The sequence below is a fragment of the Myripristis murdjan genome, chromosome 4 (assembly GCF_902150065.1).
Source record: "Myripristis murdjan chromosome 4, fMyrMur1.1, whole genome shotgun sequence".
Taxonomy (NCBI): Eukaryota; Metazoa; Chordata; class Actinopteri; order Holocentriformes; family Holocentridae; genus Myripristis; species Myripristis murdjan.
The window spans coordinates 16000895-16024285 of NC_043983.1; the positions used below are offsets into that span (position 1 = coordinate 16000895).

At 42.7% G+C, this 23391-nt stretch overlaps 1 protein-coding gene across 1 annotated transcript; it reads left to right on the top strand.

Moving 5' to 3' along the window:
• The first annotated feature begins 205 nt into the window (after positions 1–205).
• dnm3a (dynamin 3a) lies at positions 206–23230 on the top strand. Its single transcript, XM_030050196.1, has 21 exons — positions 206–717; positions 2958–3031; positions 4092–4241; positions 4459–4662; positions 5201–5299; positions 6192–6352; positions 6458–6600; positions 6716–6851; positions 6994–7061; positions 7183–7321; positions 7401–7487; positions 7600–7670; positions 7794–7854; positions 9538–9564; positions 10447–10560; positions 15686–15795; positions 19281–19392; positions 20063–20227; positions 20736–20959; positions 21099–21284; positions 22857–23230. Exons 1-21 carry the CDS (start codon positions 557–559, stop codon positions 22894–22896), a joined length of 2532 nt encoding a protein of 843 aa, XP_029906056.1. The 5' UTR covers positions 206–556; the 3' UTR covers positions 22897–23230.
• Positions 23231–23391: the final 161 nt, after the last annotated feature.

Consider the following 23391-nt stretch of genomic DNA (forward strand, 5'->3'; position numbering starts at 1 on the left):
CTTGCCTGGTGTGCTACAAGTACCGTCACTGCTTGTTTAGAAGTTCGCCTATCTTACGCACAGCGGAGTACTGAAATGAACCGGAGTCAAACTTGACAGCTGATTACTGCGCATGCGCGACATACTTAATTCCGTTAGCTGTCAAAATAGAAAGTTAAAAAGTTTCCCTACACCGGGGTTAGCGTAGCCGACCGACAGTCACGAACTAGCGCGGTTTAACAAAACTAAACAAAACTCCGAACTTTTAATGACTAAAACAAGAAAGAAGAAATTCCTACCAAGAAAAATGGGCCGTTCCTGACGACTTGGGGTCTGTGACTGACTGCTAGCTAGGACACTACAAGACGCACCAACTTTACACATGTTTACTGAAGTTGTAGGTTGTTAACATTGAACAGAAGCATTGGAAGACGTATTTTTAAACTTTGAAACCCTAAGTAACTGGGTGTATCACTTTAAGTCCGCCTTTTAATTATGGTAGCCTGTTGACCAGCGTAGACGATAAAACACGTTTTGACGGTTGCCTACCAGCGTGCCTGAGGGCAGCTCCGTTGCGATGGGCAACCGCGGGATGGAGGAGTTGATCCCGCTGGTCAACCGCCTCCAGGATGCACTCAGCACCGTCGGCCAGAGCTGCAACCTCAATCTGCCGCAGATCGCTGTCGTGGGCGGCCAGAGCGCAGGAAAGTCCTCCGTCCTGGAAAATTTCGTGGGCAGGTAAGCCCACATAAGGTGTTGTTTACTACAGGGGACAGTATCCGCTCCCCTAACCAATAGCAGATGACGTAAGAAGCCGTTTTAACATGCGTCACCCAGGATGCTATCCACATGGTTCATAATGTACCACAGTTTTGAAATTTTAGGTTATCTGTGGTGGTATTCTTAAGATTACTTGTCATAGCTTGCGTTATAATTATGTTTTGAACAATTTAGTCAAAAAGATTTAAAGAAATTTAGCTAAATGTCTATTCAGACACTCCTCATTGCTGAACTGAAACCATGCTTTTCGTGGTGTCCTATGATCAGGCAAGTGTACAAAAAGAGAGATGTGTCCCCCTGCATTGCACACAGAAATCCAGATAACTATCCTAATAGAATATAGATACTGTAGATGAAGATTCTTCACACAACTAAACTATATGCTGAAAACACTGTGTTTATTGGGCATTATATAATAGCATAATATTGTGTGGTCTCCAGCCCATCTACTGTTCTTCTCTAACTCATTGTGAAAGACTGAGGTGGCAGATTCCTGACATAGCAGTGTCAATATGACAGTGGCCAGCACAGCGTCTTATCTCACAGACTGGGTCTCTAGGTGTGTAGGAGAAATGAGGACTGACATGGACCTTGAAGGGAAATGTACGCACTTAACCTGCGTAGAGCTTTGCGATTATGTTACTCTGCACAATATTGACCTTGTCTTGTTAAAAAAAGAAAAAAAGAAAGAAAAATGTATCAAACAATGTGTATTTTTCAGGATGGATGAAAAATAAGAGATTTTGCAGGCCTTTTTACATTATGAACCCCTCTCATTATATAAATGACTAGTTAAACTTTATTCAAGTAAGAAATACACCAAGATTGCAATTGCCAAATGTTGCTGAATGAATTAAGAGGTAATGTAGTCCCATCCTGTTAGAGAGGAATGCTGGTGAGTAAGCCATTAGTTTAGGTAAAGGGTAATTGAATTGTCATAGCTTATCCGGGACAAGACAACTGAAGCTCTGTTAACCTCAGGAGACTGATGTGTTGTCCACAGCTGCTGGCCTGGATGGACAGCTGCTTGTGGACATTCCTGTAACTGGGCAGAAGAGAATGCTAATGTTTGCCGTCCTTGCTTGAGTGTGTATTGATATTTTACCACATGCCTTTGTTCTTGTCTCAGTTGTGAGGATGTTATGACACCCCTGCTGGTTGCTGCCAGCTGTTTAAGTCAGGAGCAGGATGCACTAAAACAAACATCTTGAGACAGATTTTGACAGGAAGAAAGAAGTGTTCTGAAAGAAACTCCCATTATTATTATTATTATTATTATTATTATTTTTGCACTGAGCTTGCTCTTAGTCTTATCTACCTGATAGGGTCAATAATATGGCAAAAATCTTTAAAAGTCTTTAGTCCTTACTATGTTTCTGAAATGTTAGATAACCTGGCTAACAAATATATGCAGCTGTGCAACTGAATGCTTGTCCATGATTTGAGTACATGATTGAGCCAGTTTTTGAGAGTCAGTTGCAGTAAACTAGTAAACACTGGGGGATGTCAGGCTAATGTTACAGCCTTTAAAAATGCAATGGCAACACTACGTAGGGCAAGGCAAGGCAATTTATTTTAAGAGCATATGTCATAGCCAGGGGTATCACAAGATGCTTCACACAGAAACAACACACAGTAAAACACAATAAAAGATAAATAAAATATAATAAAATAAACTAAATCAAGAATAGAAGACAGTACATATATATGTATGTACACACACACACACACACACACACACATATGTGTGTGTGCTGTATACACACAGCATGATTGCTGAACACCGCATAACCGTGTTTTGTTTTAACTTTTGGAATAGTCAGTAAACCAATCCCAGATGATCTCAGTGGTCATACAGGCTTTATGAGCTGTATGTACTGTATGAGTAAGTCAGATATGTATTTCGATCCTAACATTTTTGGTGATTTAAAAATATGCAGCAGTACCTTAAAATCAACTCTCTGTCACAGTGGGAGCCAGTGTACAGATCTTAAATTAGTGTGATGTGTTGAGCTTTCTTTACTTTTACGGCTTCATTACACATGTGATGTGTAATCAGACAAGTGTGCTTTGTCAGCAAATGGCGATGGTAGTTTGGCTTTTGTGTGTGTGTGTGTGTTTGTTTGTTTGTTTGTTTGTTTGTTTGTTTGTTTGTTTCATATGCAAATTCAGTCTTTTATCTCTTTTTCCTTGAACAGGGACTTCCTTCCCCGGGGTCAAGGAATTGTCACACGCAGACCTTTAATCCTCCAGCTAGTTAGTGCTAGCACAGGTAACTGTGATACACACACACACACACACACACACACACACACATGCACACACAGTGTCAGTCCAGTCTCATTCTATGTTAAGCCTGCACTTCAAGCCAGTTGCCAGCCACATATTTTGACACCAGATGGCAGTATGGGTTTTCTACACTGACTAGAGCCTGCATGGTGGATGAGAAAGTCAGCGCTGGAATGCATGCAGTCATCAAATGTAAAATGTTAATAGACACTGTTTGGCTTTGTTATGCCCCACAGCCTCAGCTGTAGTGTAGCTAGGTGGTGGAATGTAGGTTTTTTTTTTTTTAACAAGGATGGCCAGACAAGAGATTAGCCTCTTGGTGTTCAGGGGAGGGGATAAAATAAAAAGTCAGACATACAGGCATTTAAGTTTAGGGGACAGAACAGATAATTAATTATTAAACAATAAACAACATTACCATTAACAACAGGTTGAGAATACAAGGAGCAAGAGGAGCGAATGGAAAGAGATCAAGAAGAGAGAAGACATATGGAGGGCAAAAAGAATGCAACACAGTGTACAGGAGTAACAAAACAACCAATGTCATAGACACACACATAGAATAAAAAACGGGCATTGTGGGGGCAGAAAACAGTTGATAAGAATGAAGTAAGAATGTCCATGATAGAATCTCGTAAAGCTGTTAATGAAATTAAATTGTCCAGTGTTAATGTAGTGCAAATGCATCAGACAAGCTTGGGCAGTATGTGATTATGACTTCCAGATACACTTGTTTTAAAGTAAGAATGTAATTACAATTGAACTTGACTTGATCAAATAAGGAATCTTGTTATATCACTATGTGCTCTTGCAGCCTGACTGTTTTGGCAGCATACAAAAGCAGGCTAGTAGTTTTGTCCACTGGACACAAGACACAATCACTTACACTGTCTTATCAGCTAAACTGAGATTTAAGATAGAATGAAAAAAGAAGATAATTACTTTTCTGCTATCAGAGTGAAAATCTTAACCCTAGCCCAGAGCATACATTCATCATCATTTGGTCAGTGGCCTTTCTCTTTTGTAACTGTGTGTCTTTTCAGAATATGGTGAGTTTCTGCATTGTAAAGGGAAGAAATTCACAGACTTTGATGAGGTCCGCAAGGAGATAGAGACAGAGACACAGAGACTCACAGGATCTAACAAGGGCATCTCTCCTGTACCTATCAACTTAAGGATCTACTCACCACATGGTAAAACACTTGTGTGTGTGTGTATGTATGTGTGTGTGTGTGTGTGTGTGTGTGTGTGTGTGTGTGTGTGTGTGTGTGTGTGTGTGTGTGTGCATGTGTGTGTGTGTTCAACATGGTACATCCATTAATGCCTTTTCCACTTCCCTGAAAAATAACCTAACATGCCTCCATCTGTGTGTTTACATTTATTTTTTTGTGTGCATGTGTGTTTTTGTAGTGCTAAACCTTACTCTTGTGGACCTGCCTGGCATCACCAAGGTGCCAGTGGGTGACCAGCCAGCAGACATAGAGTACCAGGTGCGAGACATAATTATGCAGTTCATCTGTAAGGACAACTGTCTGGTCCTGGCTGTCACACCGGCCAACACTGACCTGGCCAATTCTGATGCCCTGAAACTGGCCAAAGATGTCGACCCACAGGGTAAGCTGTACGCTGTGTGGCCCTGTCCAGCCTCCTGGGAATATGCAGTTCTTGATGAAATGTCCTTGTGCAACATACTGAATTCTTACCAGTCCCAGGGCTGTTGTTCTATTTATGACCCTGCACTCTGGAGGGTGTGAGTGGAGATTTAAAAAAAAATAAATAAATAAATAAAAATAAAATAAAATAGCATTATTATTATGATAATGTGCAGGCAGGCAGGGTTTTCAGAATTTCATATAGTGTGGGGTTTGGATATCACATATAGTATGTGAGAGCAACCAGTCAGACAGGATCAAGTTCACTTGATCACTTGACTTGTTAACTGCTGAAACAATTCTCTGTTATAGTAATGACACTTTTGGGGATATGTACAACCATACCATAGACATTTTGCATTGGGTTATAGGTCATGCAGACCCTCTGTGTACATTTTATGTTGATAGCAGTCACTTTCATTACATTTTCTGTACTACCCGTCGTCATGTTTCCTTGCCTTGTCTTATAAAATTTACTCTCTTTGTTAACTCCCCTTTAGGCCAGCGCACCATTGGTGTAATCACTAAGTTGGACCTGATGGATAAAGGGACAGATGCCCGGGATATACTGGAGAACAGGTTGCTTCCCCTTCGCAGAGGTGTGTTTCTTGTGTGTGTGTGTGTGTGTGTAAGAGTGTATTGAATCAGCTAGTGGCAGCCCAGTTATATCACAGTCATTAGAAGCTCACTAGAGAAGAATGACATGACTATTGTGTCTGTTATCACTAGCCAGAAGCTCACTCGCAGCCCAGCAGATCATGCTCTCCTCTCTCTCTCTCTCTCTCTCTCTCTCTCTGTCTCTGTATCTCTTTAGCCTGATCTAAGTGTTGAAAGATGGCCATCCCCTTTGTATTACATCACACTAGTGCCATGTAGTGTGTGTGTGTGTGTGTGTGTGTGTGTGTGTGTGTGTGTGTGTGTGTTGGGTGTTACAAGTCTCGAATGTGGGAGCTGAGTTGGGAAACTGGTGCCAACCTGCCTTGTGCCTGGTAAAAGTGTGTGTGTGGGAGAGAGAGAGAGAGACAGAGAGAGAGAAGGGAGGCAGAGGGCAAGAGAGAGAGGACAGAGAGCCCCTGGGGCAGGGCAGACAGGGTAAGCACCACCAGGTGCTGGCTCCTTCATGCTTCTTCTGCAGTGTTAATGCATTAGCCATGGAAGCCCATCGACATGACTGCCTTAGTAGCAGTAGAGAGCTGAGGCATTCGATATGGAGCCCACTGCTATTACGTCTACTACTATACGAGAGAGAGGGGATTTGATCTGATCTATACTACTTGCTCTGCTGTTGGACACACTTAATTCCTCCTTGTATACTGAAGTCTCTGTAGAACAAATAACTCAGAATAAATCTCAAGGACAGAAATCAGAGAATACATAGAGTCAACTTTATATCAGAGTTCCTGATTCAGATTTTTCTCTCTTGTTGCCCCCCTCCTCTTTGTGTTGACCACATGCTCTTTATTTTTTTCCTTTTCATCCCTTCCACCCCAGGTTATATTGGGGTGGTGAACCGCAGTCAGAAGGACATTAATGGGAAAAAAGACATTAAATCAGCTCTGCTTGCAGAGAAAAAATTCTTCTTGTCCCATCCGGCCTATAGACACATGGCTGAGAAAATGGGCACACTGCATCTACAAAAAGTCCTCAGTCAGGTAAACACACACACACACACACACTCTCTCTCAGAATCATACTATGCTTGTATGCACACCCATTCACAAATACACATCACTGATCCTCATAATGTTTGGTTTCAGCAACTGACCAATCACATCCGGGACACTCTGCCAGCCTTCCGCAGTCATCTGCACAGCCAGCTCCTAGCCCTGGACAAAGAGGCAGAAGAGTTCAGACATTACAGTCCTAATGACCCTGCACGCAAGACTAAGGCAATGCTACAGTCAGTCACTCATATTCTGTGTATATATGTGTATATCCATCTCTTTGTCATTCCAGTTGTTTGTATGCAAGCTGTTCTTCTGTATGTGCCTGGTGTGTCTGTTTCTGCCCTCCAGGTTGATTCAGCGTTTCTCCGTTGACTTTGAGAAGCTCATTGAGGGCTCAGGTGACAAAGTTGATACTGATGAACTATCAGGAGGTGCAAGGATCAACCGAATCTTCCATGAACGGTTCCCCTATGAATTGGTTAAGGTATTTGTAAGATTCTGTGTGTGTTTGTCTGCATGTACATATTTTGATGTACTTGATGATGGCTGTATTAAAAAATGTAATGCTAACCTCTCTCCAGCCCAGTGCTCCTCCCTAACCAATGATGTGCTGTGTCTTTCTTCAGATTAAGTGTGATGAGAGGGAGCTGCGACGAGAGATTACCTATGCTATCAAAAACATTCACGGCATCAGGTGGAGTATAAAGTATTTTGAGCAGGAGTACAGAATTCATTCATTTTTCTTCTTTTGCTGCAGTCAACCATCCTTCTCTCTGTTTTTTTCACTTTACTCCACTTGCCTCCCCTCTCTTCAGGACAGGTCTGTTCACTCCTGACATGGCCTTTGAAAGCATCGTGAAAAGACAAATAGTGAAGCTTAAGGGGCCCTGCGTTAAATGTGTTGACTTGGTCGTTCAAGAACTCATCACCACTGTGTGTCAGTGTACCAACAAGGTATAAAGCTGAGTGTGTGTGCATATTTCTGAGTGTCATATGGGGCTTATAACTGATGTCTGATATGTGATCTCTGTAGCTTAGTTCATTTCCCAAACTGAGAGAAGAAACTGAGAGACTTGTGACCACAGAAATCCGGGAACAAGAGAGTAAATGCAGAGACCAGGTTGTTTACACACATTTGAACATTATATAAATCAGTTTTGGAGAGCACCTCTGAATTATTAAGTTTTGGAAGGTTGATTTTCTCTCTAGTTATAACATGCTTGCTTTTCTAGATCTTGTTGCTCATTGACATACAGCTTGCCTACATAAACACCAACCATGAGGATTTCATTGGCTTCAATAAGTGAGTTACCTCTCCTAAGTTGAATCATTATTCCCTCACCAAGTATATATAAATGGATGGATTATAAATGGAGAGATTGACAATCAGACTAATTAGCATGTTTCTGGTCCTCCCCTCTTTCAGTGTCCAGCAAAAAAGTAACCACAGCAATAAGAAGAGTGCATCAGGACTGGCCAGAAACCAGGTGAGACTTTCAGTAGTACTGCAAAAAATACAATACTGTGAGAGGTCAGGATTGGGGCTAGCATTATGTAAGTATTTATCACTGCTGTCCCTTTCTCTGTCACTTAGAATCATCATCATTGCTGTGTGAAACAAAGAAATGTATGTGTTATGGAAATGGAACGAGGTTTATTAAAGAAAAGACACAAGGGAGAGAGTCACAGAGCCAGGATGACTTATGTTGAATATTCAGCTTTACTGAGTCAGCTGCCACAGAAGAACTCCACACTTATGATAATTTGGGATGGCCTGGCCTAATAATTTTCCTCCACAGTATGCCTAGTATTTGTGCATGATAGTGGCTTCCATTGCCTTTTTGTCATATTGTATACACAGGTTTAGTACTGTAGATACTGAAAAATAAGAGTCAGTATGGTTATAACCTAAAACCTTTTGAAGTCTCACCCATCCATCTCATGTATTATTTTTTATCCGAGTAATGTTCAGTGATGTTGCTGTACCATTTGTTATACATAGCAATGGTATCAAGAATCACAGCTGCAGATAATCTGAAGATTTTTGTGGTATCCAGATTTTACTTAGGGGTATTTAGGGTCCAACCACGCAAACAAGTTAATCTTGGCATTTCACAGAAATGCAATCAGCAAAAATATTTTTGGCAAAATTGCTTATGATTAATTTGTAACATTTATGCCACACGTTTGAGAAAGGACTGAATTGAAAACAGAATCCCAATCTATCTGAATACTTTTTAGATCGATAGTGAACTATGATGATCTTAGTTATAGCATAGTAGTAGGTCAGATGTCCTTCACTTAGGGCTTATTACTGTTTTTTTAGTGTATTAGTTTATTTGAGAGAGACAGCGCACATGTAAAATTTGTCAGAAATAGCCAATAAGGCTTTAGGCTTTAGGCTAGTTTTCATTTGTTGTTCCTGGGCAGATAATTAAAAGAACATGCATTAGACATTGGTCATTAAACACATATGCTGTGCTATATAAAAAGAGGGGGTTACATAAGCTGTGTAAACATACTATAGATAAGATTAGTACAAGTAAAAGTAGTGTTATGTCATCATTATCAACTGTAATTAGTCAAATCATCACCATCAAATGTGAGCGTAATCACCACAAGTTCAATAAGGTACAAAATCAGTTTCAAACGTATACATATACACATAAATAAAAACATTCACACATATGTGCATATCAATACCAGAGCTAATGATTACACTGTTAGATTCTGATTAGCCACAACTTCAGCTGAGTTTCTATTTGAAAGACAAATTTAAAGACCCCTTTGCAGCTTGATATAAACACAAAAGGCTAAGGATTTTCCTTATGCCCTGCATTCTTTATTTTCATATCCTTCCAGGAAAGTTGCCTGTGGAATAAATGACATTCACGCAATCAAATGGAATGTAGGCCATACGCTTAACTTGTTTTGTAAAACATACAACAGCTCACAGCATATTTCATGACTTCTTAACAATTCCGTCTGGTCCTCACTGATCTTTCATGTTACCAAAAATAAATAATTTTCCCATAGCAGCACTAAAACAATCAACTTACTTTTTAAATTATCAACATTAATAACAACCCCCAAAATCCTGTATCAAACACTGACATAGAAAGCCCCATCCTCACCCTGCTCCCTCATCTCCTGTTTTTCTCCTGTTACAGGGTGTGGCTCCTCCATCAAGTCTAATAGTAGGAGAACAATCTCTTTTAGCCCACTCTCTTACTGCTGCCTCTACAGGATATGTGTGTGCAGGATTCAAGCTAAAGGCTTGTGGGTCGGCATGCAACTGACCCTAGCTGACATGCAAACTCACAGATAACTTGCTGCAGCCTCATGCGTCACTGTTTTCGTCATCTTCCTTTTGTCACACTGTTAATTTCATTAACACTCTACCTCTCAATTGCATTTCACTTTGTTTACAGTGTGCCATCTCTGCCCCTTTGGTGTGCTTTGCTATTCTGTCCACTCCATAGAGCTACTGCTCTATAAATATATACAGAGTCTGATCTTTGCTTCACTGTGGCAGGAGGTAGATGTCATTTCTTACTCTCTTTATGTCATCTCGTAGTTCCTCCACCCTTCTTCATCCATGTTTTTCTACAGTATACACATCTGCCCTCTCCAATGCCCCTGTCTTTCTTACTTGCCTCATCACTTCCATCCTCATTTATATCCAAATGGTTGTGGTTTCTTTTTGATGCTTACTGTGTATGTCTTTTCCTCCGTCCTACTCATGTCAATGGGTTCACACTGGTTGAGCAGCAAAAATGGCTTTATATTTTTGTGATTACACCATGCTGACATTGTATTTCTTAAACTCCATATTCCTCTAAATTGCCAAATTCTTTTTCTTCTTTTCTCCAGTGTTAGCTGTTTCTGAGTCTTGCTCTTATTTCCACCAACAAGAGCTACCCTCATTGTGTGGCCTGTTTCCAGCCTGCTTTGCACATCTTCACAGGGATTATATCATGCAACCTGGACTCTTGCTTCCATTAATCCATTTTCTCCAAACCACTGTATTGGTGCTGTTTGCCTCACCATCTGACCTCTTACCCGTTGCCATTGTGCAGGTCATCCGCAAGGGCTGGCTGACCATCAGCAACATCAGCATCATCAAAGGTGGAGCCAAAGAGTACTGGTTCATCCTCACTGCAGAGAGCCTGTCCTGGTTTAAGGATGATGAGGTGAGGCCTTTACTACTTTAATGAATGCCTACTGTGTTGCTATAACATATGATAAAATGCTGATTTTGGTGGTATGTATCTGATCTCCACTTTTGTTTTACGGTCACTTTCCCTTTCTCTTTATCATGTTCAAATACATATAATGTACATCAAGATATGTTCTAATCTGGACTGGCATTGTTGTACCATAAATAACAAAAGAGCATGGGGAAGTCAGAACACAGCAGAACATGTAAGTCATCAAGAGTTTATTAACACATACATCTAATTTTGGAAACTGAGAGGTACTGAAGTAGAAGGAAGGCGTGAGTCATTGACCAATCTCATTTGTTTGTTGCCACAATTTCAGCAAAGTCCCTGTATCTTTATTTAAGTAGTTGGCAGAGCCATCCTAGTGGTCCTCTGCTCTGAGAAGCTGAGGGAGCTGTCTGTCAGCGGGGCTGCCATCTGTCTGCCTGTCTGTGCCTGCTGTACAGGAGCAGAAGGTCTGCACAGCAAGTGTAGACAGGCAGACACACCACAACACTCTCATCCTGTCACAGCACTGCTCACAGTCCATGTCATGGGAAGTGGGAAGGGCCGAGTACAGGAAGTGAGATCAGAAGAAAGAGGAGCATCCTAGGATGTGTTCATGCTTAATCAATGCATGCAAACACACACCTGTGTATTCACACACCTATAACAGATGCATTATAGATTGATAAAGTTACATTTGTGATGCTGCTGTTCTTGAGAATATTGAGTTGTGTTGTCTGACAGATAATTGAGTGGTTGGTACAAATGACAGCATGTAGAATGCTTTTACAAATCGGTAGTTGTTCTCTCTAACCACCGAAAGTGCTGCAACACCATGTTGTGGTTGAAAGTAAACAGATGCTGTTTTTAGGGGAGCCTCGTGCCATTTGTCACTCTTTCATGAAGAACTTACAAAGCATCTTCATCCCTATCTGTCTGTCTCCAGCAAACTGTTCTCCCTGCTTTCTCTCATGGCACCTGGACCTGCAACTGAGCCCCACCATTTCCCCCATTCATTCCTCTTGACGCCCCCTCCCTCTCTCCGTTCACTCTTCCCCTTACTCCCCCTCTTCTTCCTCTTCTGGGAGTTCAGGCATTTGGAGCAGTTCACTCTGACACAGCTGGAGCTGCCCCAAGCCAAACTAACACACACACACACACACACACACACACACACACACGCACAAACACACATGCATGCACACGCACACACAAGCACACAGTGCACAGACTTGTGTATACAGTATACAGTACACATGCAGAGTCTGATGTAAACAAACTGGCATGCAAATAGTGGAGAAAAATATACATTCACTCAGACAGACACATGGTCACTTTTCAGATAAACACTGAATCACTTGAACACAGAGTTCGCAGACACAGCTCCAGGCATGCATATTGTACACACACACACACACACACACTCAGACACACAGTTATATGTTTCCTCTCATAGTCATCCCCTTACTAAGCATTCACCAATCAACACACATACACGCAGACTTAGCACAGCTGTGACAAATAATACAAAGGCCCACGCAAGCAAATATCTGGTGACCACATCAGAGCAGTGGCTGTAGATCATGATGAGACATGTACGCGTCACATCAAGTATTAGAGCTACTAAGAAGTCAAAATGTTTCTAACTAATTTTGATTCAGCTGGAATTTATGCCTTTTCACAATGTTTGACATAGACATATTGACTTTATATGCTTTGAACACCTGAAAGCATTATTAGTCATTCATATTATCACAAGCTATGAGATTTACATGCCTTGCAACATATGTGCGTTACACAGACACACACATGCTCACACATACACACACTTCACACAGCCTCAGACTCAAGCCAAGCTTCTGCTTCTTCTCTCTTGCAGTTCCCGCTCTCAGTCTGTACTCCCACACTCCCTACAACTACAGACATTTCTTTTTCTTATACTACTATTTGCTCCCCCTGCTTCGTTTTTCTTTACCTCTCTCCTTTTGCACTGTGTCTTTCCCTCTGTCTTTTTCTCTCTGTCTTTCCCTCTTTCTTTCTTTCTCTCTCTTTCTGTGGTTGGCAGTCTCCCTGGGACTGTGCACATTCCTGGCTGGAAAATCTGAGGCTTTGTCCAAACACCAGCTTCCAAGATCTGCCCAGAGAAATCCCACATGGCTGTTTCTACACTGCAGACCTCCCCCTTTGACTCCCCCTCTCCCCTCTCCACTCCTCCACAGCCTCCCTCACAAATACCCCTCTTCCCTTCTTCCCCCCTTCACCTCCATCAACTCCCCTTCCAAAGTCACTCCTCTGTCCCTGCACTGGTTGCTGCTTTGTTTTGAAATATCTCTGAGGCTGTACACTAGATCTGACTTCTACGCACTACAACAGTTGGGCCCTACTTTTACCCAGTATTCAGATTCTCTCTCTTAATAGTTTACAGACCTAAATCTCCATACAACACTGAACAGACATACATTCCTTCACCCCTTGACTGCCAGGGCTCCACTGTGTAGCGTGAAGAAAAACAGAAGACTCATGCCTATGCACTCAATCTACACATTCCCCTCTGTGTGTGTGTGTGTGTGTGTGTGTGTGTGTGTGTGTGTGTGTGTGTGTGTGTGTGAGGCCTGCTCCATATCTCACATCCATTAATCTATAGGAAGAGGAGACACAGCCTCAGACCCAGCAGCTCTGCTGTATGATCCCCTACAACCTCCCTGACTCCACCTGCGCAGGCACGCACGCACACACACACACACACACACACACACACACACACACAGATTCTGTGCATGCACACATGTAAATATACATTCACATACACAAAACAGTGCCATGATGTCTGTGAGCGCAAAAGTTACCCAAAGTCATACTGCACTGAGGCCACACAGATGGTAGCAGCCCCTTAGTACACATGCAGAAACACAGAAGCCTCCATACAGTCCTAATATGAGGGACACTATGGGTGAAAAATCTGTGGTTAGTTTACACCTTCTCTACCTTGTATGTATCAGTCACCATTCATAAAGTCACTTCATTCCTGCTGACAGATGTTACAAGTAAGAGACCACAATGCTTGACGATGGAACACTGACATACAATTTACCACTGTGTTTTAAGGAGATGAATTTCGGATAAGCAACACGGTATGCACATTTAGAGACAGTTACACATATTCAGGCAAAACACTAAAAAGAATATTAGGTTCCTCATAGCATACAATACATGCATGTGTTCATGGTGACCTGAGTCTTTGTGTATGCGTTTGTTGTTAGTGAAGGCTGTGAAGCGCTTCCTTGCACAGTCTAACCAATGTGCAGACTACTGTACACCAGTAAGATCCTGAACAGGTAGTCTGAACACTGGGATGACGGAGCAGGACCCCTTCTCTCTCTTTCTCTTCTCCTCTCCCTCCTGTTTTCCGCTCTTGTTTTTTGTTAGCAGTCCTACTCGTTTGTGGAGGGGAGTCGGAAAACTGGGTAAAAGATTTCCTCTGCGCGATCCCTTCTCTCTTATCCCGTCTTGGTGGTTATGTTGCAGGGCGAGGGGTCACACACACACACACACACCAGACATCCACTCCTATGGCTGTCCCACCTTCGGTGATGTCGGTGTGTATCAGTTGGATGTCCGAAGGGCTGTGTCCCGGCGCAGTATCCAGTCTTGACGTGGCACATTCACTCATTCAACTAGGGATCTGCCTGTTCACTCGGGGAAGGCATGAGGAAATAAGGAGAGTGAGAGAAAGAGAGAGAGGTAGGGAGGAACTCAGCAGCCATATATGGGTTGATGGGACCCATGGGGAGTCAACTCTGGAGTGGTCTGCAGTTTCTCCCCACTTCTCCTGCACACTTTCTCCTGCTCTCCGTTCTCCACATCCTTTCCACCCTTTTCCGACTCATCTCTAGCAAAATGTGCCTCCCTCTTTCCAGAAGTCCTCTATCCCTCCTCTTCCTCTCTTCCTCATCTCTACTTTCTATTTCTACCCCATCAGAACACCCTATACGCTTTTCAGACTCCTCCCCTTCTCTCTAAAGCGATCCCAGATGTTGCTGTATGAGCGCCAATCCCGTTCTGTCATTTTTTTCAGCCTCTGTAACAGGAAGTGGGCCCCTCTGGAAAAAAAAGAAAGAGGAACGAAGGAAGAGAGTCATAGGGTTCAGGGGAGCACTGCGAGAGGGGAAACCAAAGTGTACTACCAGCACATTCACGTATCTGTCTGTTACCATGTGTTTGCACATAGACAAACACATATATGCACATGCATACATACACACACTCACAATCACACAGACACACACACATCATCCAGGGTTTTTTTTAAGGAACTGAACAATCTCTGCTCTTGCTTGCATGATTTCTGTTTTTAGGGAGGCCATTTTTCTTTCCCTTCTTGGTTACCTCCTCCTCTACCTCTTCCATTGATGTAACTGTAACCAAAGCAGCTTTCTAGAAGCCCCCCCTCGCCTGAAAGGGTAGAAAGAGGGAGCAGACTTGGGAAGAGAGGAATAGAGGGGGATGGGCTTTCCTTTAGGAGAAATGTTGTGTTAGAGCTTGAGTCTGAGTAATGACTTTCACATGTGGGCCCGGCCTCTGTCTCCCACTTTTTTGTACTCCTTCTCTCATTCCCTCCCTCCCTGCTTCAGTCCTCTCTCCCCTCCATACTGTCTGGTTCTCCTCACTCTCTCTGCTCTGCTCCTCCAACTGTTGTCTGTCATTCATAAGTCCCTGTGGTGATGACAGACTATAGACTTATGGTCTCTCTCTCTCCCCTCTCTCTCTCTTCCCTTCTTTCCCCGTCTCTCTTTCTCTCGTTAGTGGGTTGTTAATATGAGTCAGTCTAACAGACTGACCGTAGGCCCACACACCATCTGATATGAGCTCCGATGTTTTCAGAAAAGTATTCCATATTTCTTATTGTCCTTGCCCTCTTCTAATTTGTCCTCCTCCGTTTAGTCATCTGGTCCCTCTGGCTACTTTTGTCGCTGAGTGCCTGCTGATATTCTGATATTTATTATCAGATAAACCACTACTGTTACTAAACTCCACAGTCTGCTTTTTTAAAACTAAAAATATCTGACTAGTACTTCAACCTGCATATGTCTGTCTACTTTTATCCCTCCAGGAGAAAGAGAAGAAGTACATGCTTCCTCTGGATAACTTGAAGCTGAGAGATGTGGAGAAAAGCTTCATGTCCAGCAAATACGTGTTTGCCGTCTTCAACACAGAGCTCAGGTGTGTGTGTGTGTGTGTGTGTTCCCAAAGGCGTACGTTTATTCATCACGCCAAATAAGTAGTGAATGAATGAATGGATCAGAATAGAGATTTCGCTCACCTGCTGGCTGAAGTGGTGAAGATATCTTTTGAGTGGGCATATTAGAGGAGGAAAGGGAGGGGATGTCAGGATGAAGTTTTAACCTTCCCTTGACCTATTCCATGCAACCTTTCCACCGGAACTGAAAGGATATCCAGTGGATAGAGTGGAGGGTGTCGGTTTTTTTGTTTCTGAGTTTGTGCCAGGCTATGGAGGGCAGGGCTGGGTTGGGTATGTTGAGGATTTGTAGGGCTTATGTATGTGAGACACATGGAGAGAGACAGAGAGAGAGAGTGAGAGAGAAAGAGTATGAGAGAGAGTGAGAGGGGGAGAGGGAGAGAGAGAAAGAGAGAGAGAGGGAGAGGGAGAGAAAGAGAGAGAGAGTGTTTAGGAGCTGGAGCTGAACCAAAGCCTGGCTGATTGTACCAGAGCATGTGGGCTTTGTTTATAATTCTGTGCTATGCTGCATTTGGACACACAAACCGTATTTGTGTGTGTGTGTGTGTGTGTGTGTGTGTGTGTGTGCATGCAAATGTCTGTGCGTGTGTGTGTGTGTGTGTGTGTGTGTGTGTGTGTGCATGCAAATGTGTGTGTGCGTGTGTGTGTGTGTGTGTGTGTGTGTGTGTGTGTGTGTGTGTGTGCATGCAAATGTGTGTGCGTGTGTGTGTGAGTGTGAGTGCGCGTGGATAGACCACAGCATACCGTCGGCAGGCTCATTAAGCAGCTAATCAAAGCCAGAGAGCTTGGATCAGAGATGAGGCTGCTCTTGTTTGGAAAGAATTGCTCTACTCACCACAAAAAGGAGGGAGAGAGAGGAGTTGGAAGGGTTGAGAGGAGAAAGAAAGCGGGAGAGAGAGTATTAGAGCCATCGGCCAGGAATGTGTCAGAGTCTGTCCTATGGCGCCCCCCCTCCACCCCCTTTTCCTGCTCTCTCTCTCTCTCTCTCACTCTGTTTCTCTCTCTCCGCATTTGTATGTGTGTGTGTATGTGTGTGTGTGTGTGTGTGTGTGTGTGTGTGTGTGTGTGTGTGTGTGTGTGTGTGTGTGTGTGTGTGTGTGTGTGTGCGTGTGTGTGTGTGTTTTGCAGCCATTGCAGTGGTTTTGTCCCTGTCTGACAGTAATCAAAAACCTCAGGAAACTCTTCAAACCTAAAGCAGCCAGGGCTCTGTGCAAAAATTCCTGAAGATGAGTGAAAAAAAGTCAAACTGGCCCTGACTTCAGCAGAAGAGAGGGTAGCAAAGGGGGCGAGAATAAAAAATGGCTGGTGTGAGTTATAATTCAGCATAGAGAACAATTTTATGTGTGCTTGCGGGTGTATATATCTGTGTGCTGTTCTTACAAGCCGTAGACCTTAGTGTAATAGCACTCTAGTATTGTCATTGTTGGCTTGGCTCCCTGTCTGTTAGCCACCGCACCCTGACTCAATAGCCTCACCCACCCTAGCCCAGCCACAAGCTCACAGACTGACAGCTTATTTCTTGATCTTTCTGCACAACTCTCTGTTGTTAAGGTCATATGTAAGTCTCTCTCTTTTCCTTTCCCTCTCTCTTTCTCTCAGTCTTACACACAGCCTCTAAGGTCTCACGTATTTGAGGTTATTGCTATGTGTTCTGAATGTGAGAAGGGAACAACAAAAGGAGGAGAGGAACAACAGAGTGATTAAAGAAAAAAATGTTTAACAGATGGGCTGCGGCCCGCTCCAGATCCTTGCCTGTTTCTCACTTTGCTGTGCTGACTGCACAGCCAAAGCAGGGAGATGGTACGGTGAGAGAAAGAAAGTGAGATGAGGGACAGAGGGATCGAAGACCTACGGATTGATGAAAAGGGAGAGAATAGATGAGTGATGAAAAGAGAAGTTGTAGTGAAGAGGCAAGGTCATGTGGAGCACAGCTGTTGGGGAGAAATAAATTGGTTTATTTAGTGTATGTGTGTGTGTCTGGCTGGCTGCCTGGCTGAGTGTGCATGTGTGTGGATGTGACCCAGACCTACATGTGTATGAACACACATGTGAATGTCTGTATCCTTTACATTTATCACTACATTATTCCCTCTTTGCTGTTGCATTCTTCTGGACTGCACGCAGTATTATGTTTAAAGGGATACAGTGAATTTTGGAGAGACTGGCCTGTTGGCCCACTTGCCTGTCAAGTGGTGAGAACATAGATGCCAAAATCATCAATGAAGGTATTTGCACCTCGATGCTCCATGATAACGCTTTAGCATACACTATGTTGAGTGAACAGATAAGATTAGCATCGTCTCAAAGAAACGAGAACTCCCAACAGCCCTAAAGTTAAATGTGAACTAATTTAAAATGCCACAGTATGTATGGCTGAATCCGGCAGTGTAGGAAGTTTCCTAAAAATTATACAAAATATGATTTTAAAAAACGAACAATGAGCAGGGACTATTTTTGTTTCTTTTTTTAGGTATGTATCAGCCACATTACAACCACTAATAACTTTTCTATTACTTATAGGTCTTATAATAGATAATGCCTTATATTCTTGCAGTTTAGGTTGCAGATGATAAAGATGATAAAAAATTAGCATTGTGTACCAAAACATCTACAAAACAGCAAAATACAGCAAACCATTTACCAGAGACACATTGAAAATAATTAAATGATTAAAAAAAAACATTTAAATTAAACAGATTTTTCAAGACATTAAAGAGTACCATATCACCTTCCTTCTCAATCTGCCCCAGTTGACTTATAGCTTGACACTGCCATGTATTGTTTGTCAGTGTTCTGCCACCAGAACTTTACAGGGGATCATTCTATGTAGGACATGATGGTAAAGTTGTCCCATCAGAGGCTGTATTAAAGGGTTGTCCATTTTTCAATTTATTTTTAGAGTGAGACCATAATACGAATAAAGAGACAGTCTTGGTATATTCAGATGGAGTCTTCTATCCATTTCCAACTGTCAGCTTCACTCTTGCATGTGTAGGCTCATTACAAAGGGAATCTAGCATTATAAGAGAGATAATATGAAGAAGAATCCAGAATTCCTCATCCACCTCTTCTTCTTGGTCTCATCAGTTTTGTGTAGCTGATTTTAGGTTTCTTGGCCCTCCACGAGAAACCTCTAAGTAACTTATTGATTTCTTTAAAACAGTAAGGGGGAATTTGAGTGGTATAGCTGATATAAGAAATTACTTTCTAGGTAAAATCTTCATTTTTATCACCTCTGCTCTGCCCTATAGTGAAATATAGTCATTCCCTCTATGTGTAATGGTGATTTGTCAAAATTATGAAGGAAAAAAGTTGCCTACAGAATCTTTCAGATGTTTTTTTGTATATTACACTGCAAACTGAATGTCATGGAAAGTACCCTTGATTGTTTTTCTGGCTAGGAAATGTAGTTTTTGGAAGTGTCTGACAGTATTGCAATGAATTGCAGGAACGTGTATAAGGACTACAGGTTCCTGGAGCTGGCCTGTAACTCGCAGGAGGAGGTGGACAGCTGGAAGGCTTCTTTGCTGCGGGCTGGAGTCTACCCTGAGAAAGTCACTGTTAGTATTCTGACCCCTAAGTCAACCTAATTAAACCCAACCGTGACCCTAGCTGTGGGGAGCTGCACCTGCCCGCACCTTACCATTCTGTAATATGTGGCTCTAGCCTTCGTTAATAACTTAAACCCTGGTCCATAACCCCTTACCCCTCTCTCCATGTTCCCCTTTCTCTTTCTCTGCCAGAGTGAGAGAGTCCCCCACCCCTTCGATCCCGCTCTGTCGTTGGCTCTTCAGCACTGCATTCTTGGCCTGTGATGTCACTGTGTGTGTGTGTGTGTGTGAGCTAGTCTGTTTCTAATCAGCAGTGCTCTCCGTCCTTCGTCCCTGACCCACTCTCACTATTCTTTCTTCTCCGTAATCTTCCTCACCTCCCTCTTTTGTGTTCTCCCCTCTTCTCTCCTTCTCTCCCTATTCCTAACAGTTACTCCCTTCTTCTCCGTCACTCACGCTGAATAAATGTCATATGATGTGACAGGACACGTGGGACTAATCCTTTTCACTTCACACTTCTCTTTAGCATGAAATTAACACCGATACCATGTTACCACAGCGATTACTGCAGCGCATCACATTCGAGTATACACCATGGAAAAACAACAGATTAAATTGGAGCAATATATATTAAAGTCATCTCCCTTACTCCATCTCTCCATCTCTGCTTGTCACTCAGGAGGATGAGCAGGGGAATGAATCTGCGGAAAGCTTCCTCTTGGACCCCCAGCTGGGACGCCAGGTGGAGACCATTCGTAACCTGGTCGACTCCTACATGAATATTGTCTGCAAGACTATCAGAGATCTCATGCCAAAGGCTATCATGCACCTTATGATCAACAATGTAAGCTAGCCATACTAAATGCTTAACTGCTGAAGCATTTTCCCCTTTTGTTCTGTTTCTCAAATGTCTCCCTCTCATCTGTTACCAGCCAGAAGCTCGCTGTCAGCCCAACACACCCTTCTCCCTCCTCTCTTCCTCTCGCTCTTTTCCATTAATCTTTGTCATGACTTGGCACTTAAAGACTATATTCCACATCAGTATTATACAACTATATATCATTTGAAACACTATTTTCCAACTATCTCAATCACTAAAGACAGACCATAAAAAACAGTTCATATTTAGGGATAATAATGGCATGTCATTGCCATCAGCCAATAAAGGCTTTAAAATTTATATCATCATATTGGATATTGGCAAAAAATGCAATCATGCATCCCTAATTTTGATTCACTTTTACATACACCAGTATTTGAAATTATAAATTCTCTATCCAATTAAAACACCATTTTACAACATGTAGCACTTTTGACTTTTGGATGTGGATGTTTACAATCCCTCTCTGTAGGTGAAGGAATTCATTGGTTCTGAGCTGCTGGCCCAGCTCTATGCTCTGGGAGAAACCTCAGTGCTAATGGATGAGTCACCAGAGCAGGAGCAGCGTAGAGAGGAGGTGCTACGCACACACACTGCCTTGAAGGAGGCGCTTGCTATCATCGGAGATATCTCCACTTCCACCTGCTCCACCCCTCTGCCCCCACCTGTAAACTCCTCCCGGATACAGGCCTGCAGGTACACACAGTTGGACTACAGTGACACACAGATGCATACACTAGCCAAAATCTAGTTTCCTGTAACTATCACTTCAGCCACAGTGTTAAAGGTGCCAGTTGTTGTTGTTATGAGACATGGTTTCCCCCCTCTTTGTAAGGGTCACTTCTGCATCCAACCCCACGCCCCACAAAAAGACACTCACTGCGCCCACATCATCGACTCGTGGCCCTGCCCCTATAGCTCCTCGGGCGCCCACTCACTCTGGACCACCTCCTTCCTCTGGTGCTGATGGCCTTCAGCAACCCGCCAGCCAACCCGGCCGTGTCCCTCCCAGTGTGCCAAGGTAACTCTGAAACCACATTTTGGGCCTGCCTCTCAGCAGAAGTTCGTTGGTGTAAAGCTGCCATTTTATATTACAAAGTCCTTTCCACCCTGTCTGTCACTCCAACACACCCTTGCATATATGCATACACATGCACACACACACAACCAAACCTTGCACTATGGAGGCATAGGGGGAGAAAGAGTTGTTATTTGATCTGGGTGGGGGTCTGCTGGAAAATGTGTTTCTCATATTCTCTTTCCCATCAGCCACAGTAGACAGGCCTTCTCTCAGTACAACTTTTTACTGGAGCCAGAGACAACAGGCTGAGCTCTCTCTTTCTCTCTTTCTCTCTCTCTCTCTCTCTCTCCCTCTCGCTCTGTCCCTCTCCCTCACTCTCCCCAAGTTTTCATTTCTCTCCCTCTCTCCTTCATCCCCCTCTCCTTCTTTCTCCTAGCATGCATTTGTTTTATTGCCTTCCCCACTCTCCCTCATGCAATACCCACCCCCACCCCCACACCCCAGTACTTTTGCTTCACTTCTCCCCTTTCATTGGTTCCTCCCCTGCTTTTGGCCTGTCTCTCCTTTTTCTCTTTGCCTCATTTCCTCTGTGCTCTCCAATGGTTCTTTAGGGCCTTTCCCGCATACAGTCTCTCTGTTTCCTTTCCTAACTCCTTCCATCCCACCTTGGATGGTGGATCTACTTTTCTAATACTTCTTTCTCACTCTATCCTGAACTTCCTCCTTGTCCAATCAACTGCTCCCTTCCTATCCAGTCTCCATCTCCAATATCTTCCCTGTCTCCCTTATTAACTCATTTGCAGCTTCAGGTTTCCCCACACAAGATCTCTCAAGTACATCCTCTCAGTCACTAATGTCTATCACACAATAGTTTTTGCAACTTCTCACACCTTTTACCACAGGCATTTAAGTGATAACATACAATTGCATTCAAGGGCGTGTAATATATGTTGGAGGTTCTTAAATGTTATAATAGTAGTGGTTTGAATCTTGTGCTTATTCAGTGCTCCAGTCTGACACCTGATGAACACTCATGTCAAAACGTCACATCCACATTATGTGGATGCAGCTTTTGTCTTTACTGCTTTGTGTCAATGCACCTGACAAGTGTTGGGATTAGCATACAGTACATTCTTTTAATCTTGTGCTTAACAGACATTCAGTTCAATTCAAGACTCCTTAGTTGGTGATATAATGATTTTTTTTTCTTTTCTGCAATGATTAAATTATTTCATTTGAATTAATAAATCATTGAATCTATTGATCGGTGGATTCAGTCAATTCAAACTTAGGTCATGCTTCAATTCAATAATTAAGGCAAAAGTTTGTATACATTAAATAAATGTGGAAAATGAAGAGTAGAAAAGATCAGACAAAACACTTACTTAAACATAAAAAAAATCAACAAAAACATTTCTTATTGATTCAGTCAGTGATTTAGTCTATTTCTTTTAGCAGTTGATACAGCTGAATCAGAATTTATAATCGCCACATCAATGCAACGCATGACTTGTTACACGCCTATGAGCGGTATCTGTAATACAATAATATGCTTCATCTGATCTTGTCCAGGAGGCAGCCCCCAAGTATCCCTGCTGTAAAACCGCATTGATGGCTGTAATTTCTGCTCACAACTCCATTACCCAACTACCCAGCGACCATCCCAGCTGCAGCTGACTGCTACCCACAGAGGCCAATGAGCTGCATGATGTGTAATCCAGCTGCAGCGCTGTACGCTGGGCTCCCCTCTGCCTCCTCAGGGAGCCGCTGTCTGCAGAACTCACTCAATCCAGAGCCTGTTTTGTACATAATGTTATTGTCCATAAATGCTGGAATGTGCCTAGCTGTCTGCCGAGTTGTCTCAAGAGCCTGAGCTTTGTGTAAATAAAAATGCCAGTTTTAGTACTCCTACATAGAGAAAATATACTCCATTTGTACTGTTTTTGAATAAATAGTAGTTTTATTTTTTAATATGTAGGCTATCCTCTTTATTTGAAAGCTACATTAAGGAAAAAATGTTTACTATGGAAATCATCCATTAAATGATTTTTTAACGGAAGTGTTCTTGACATATATTTGCGAATGAAAAACTTTTGCAGAGGCCATA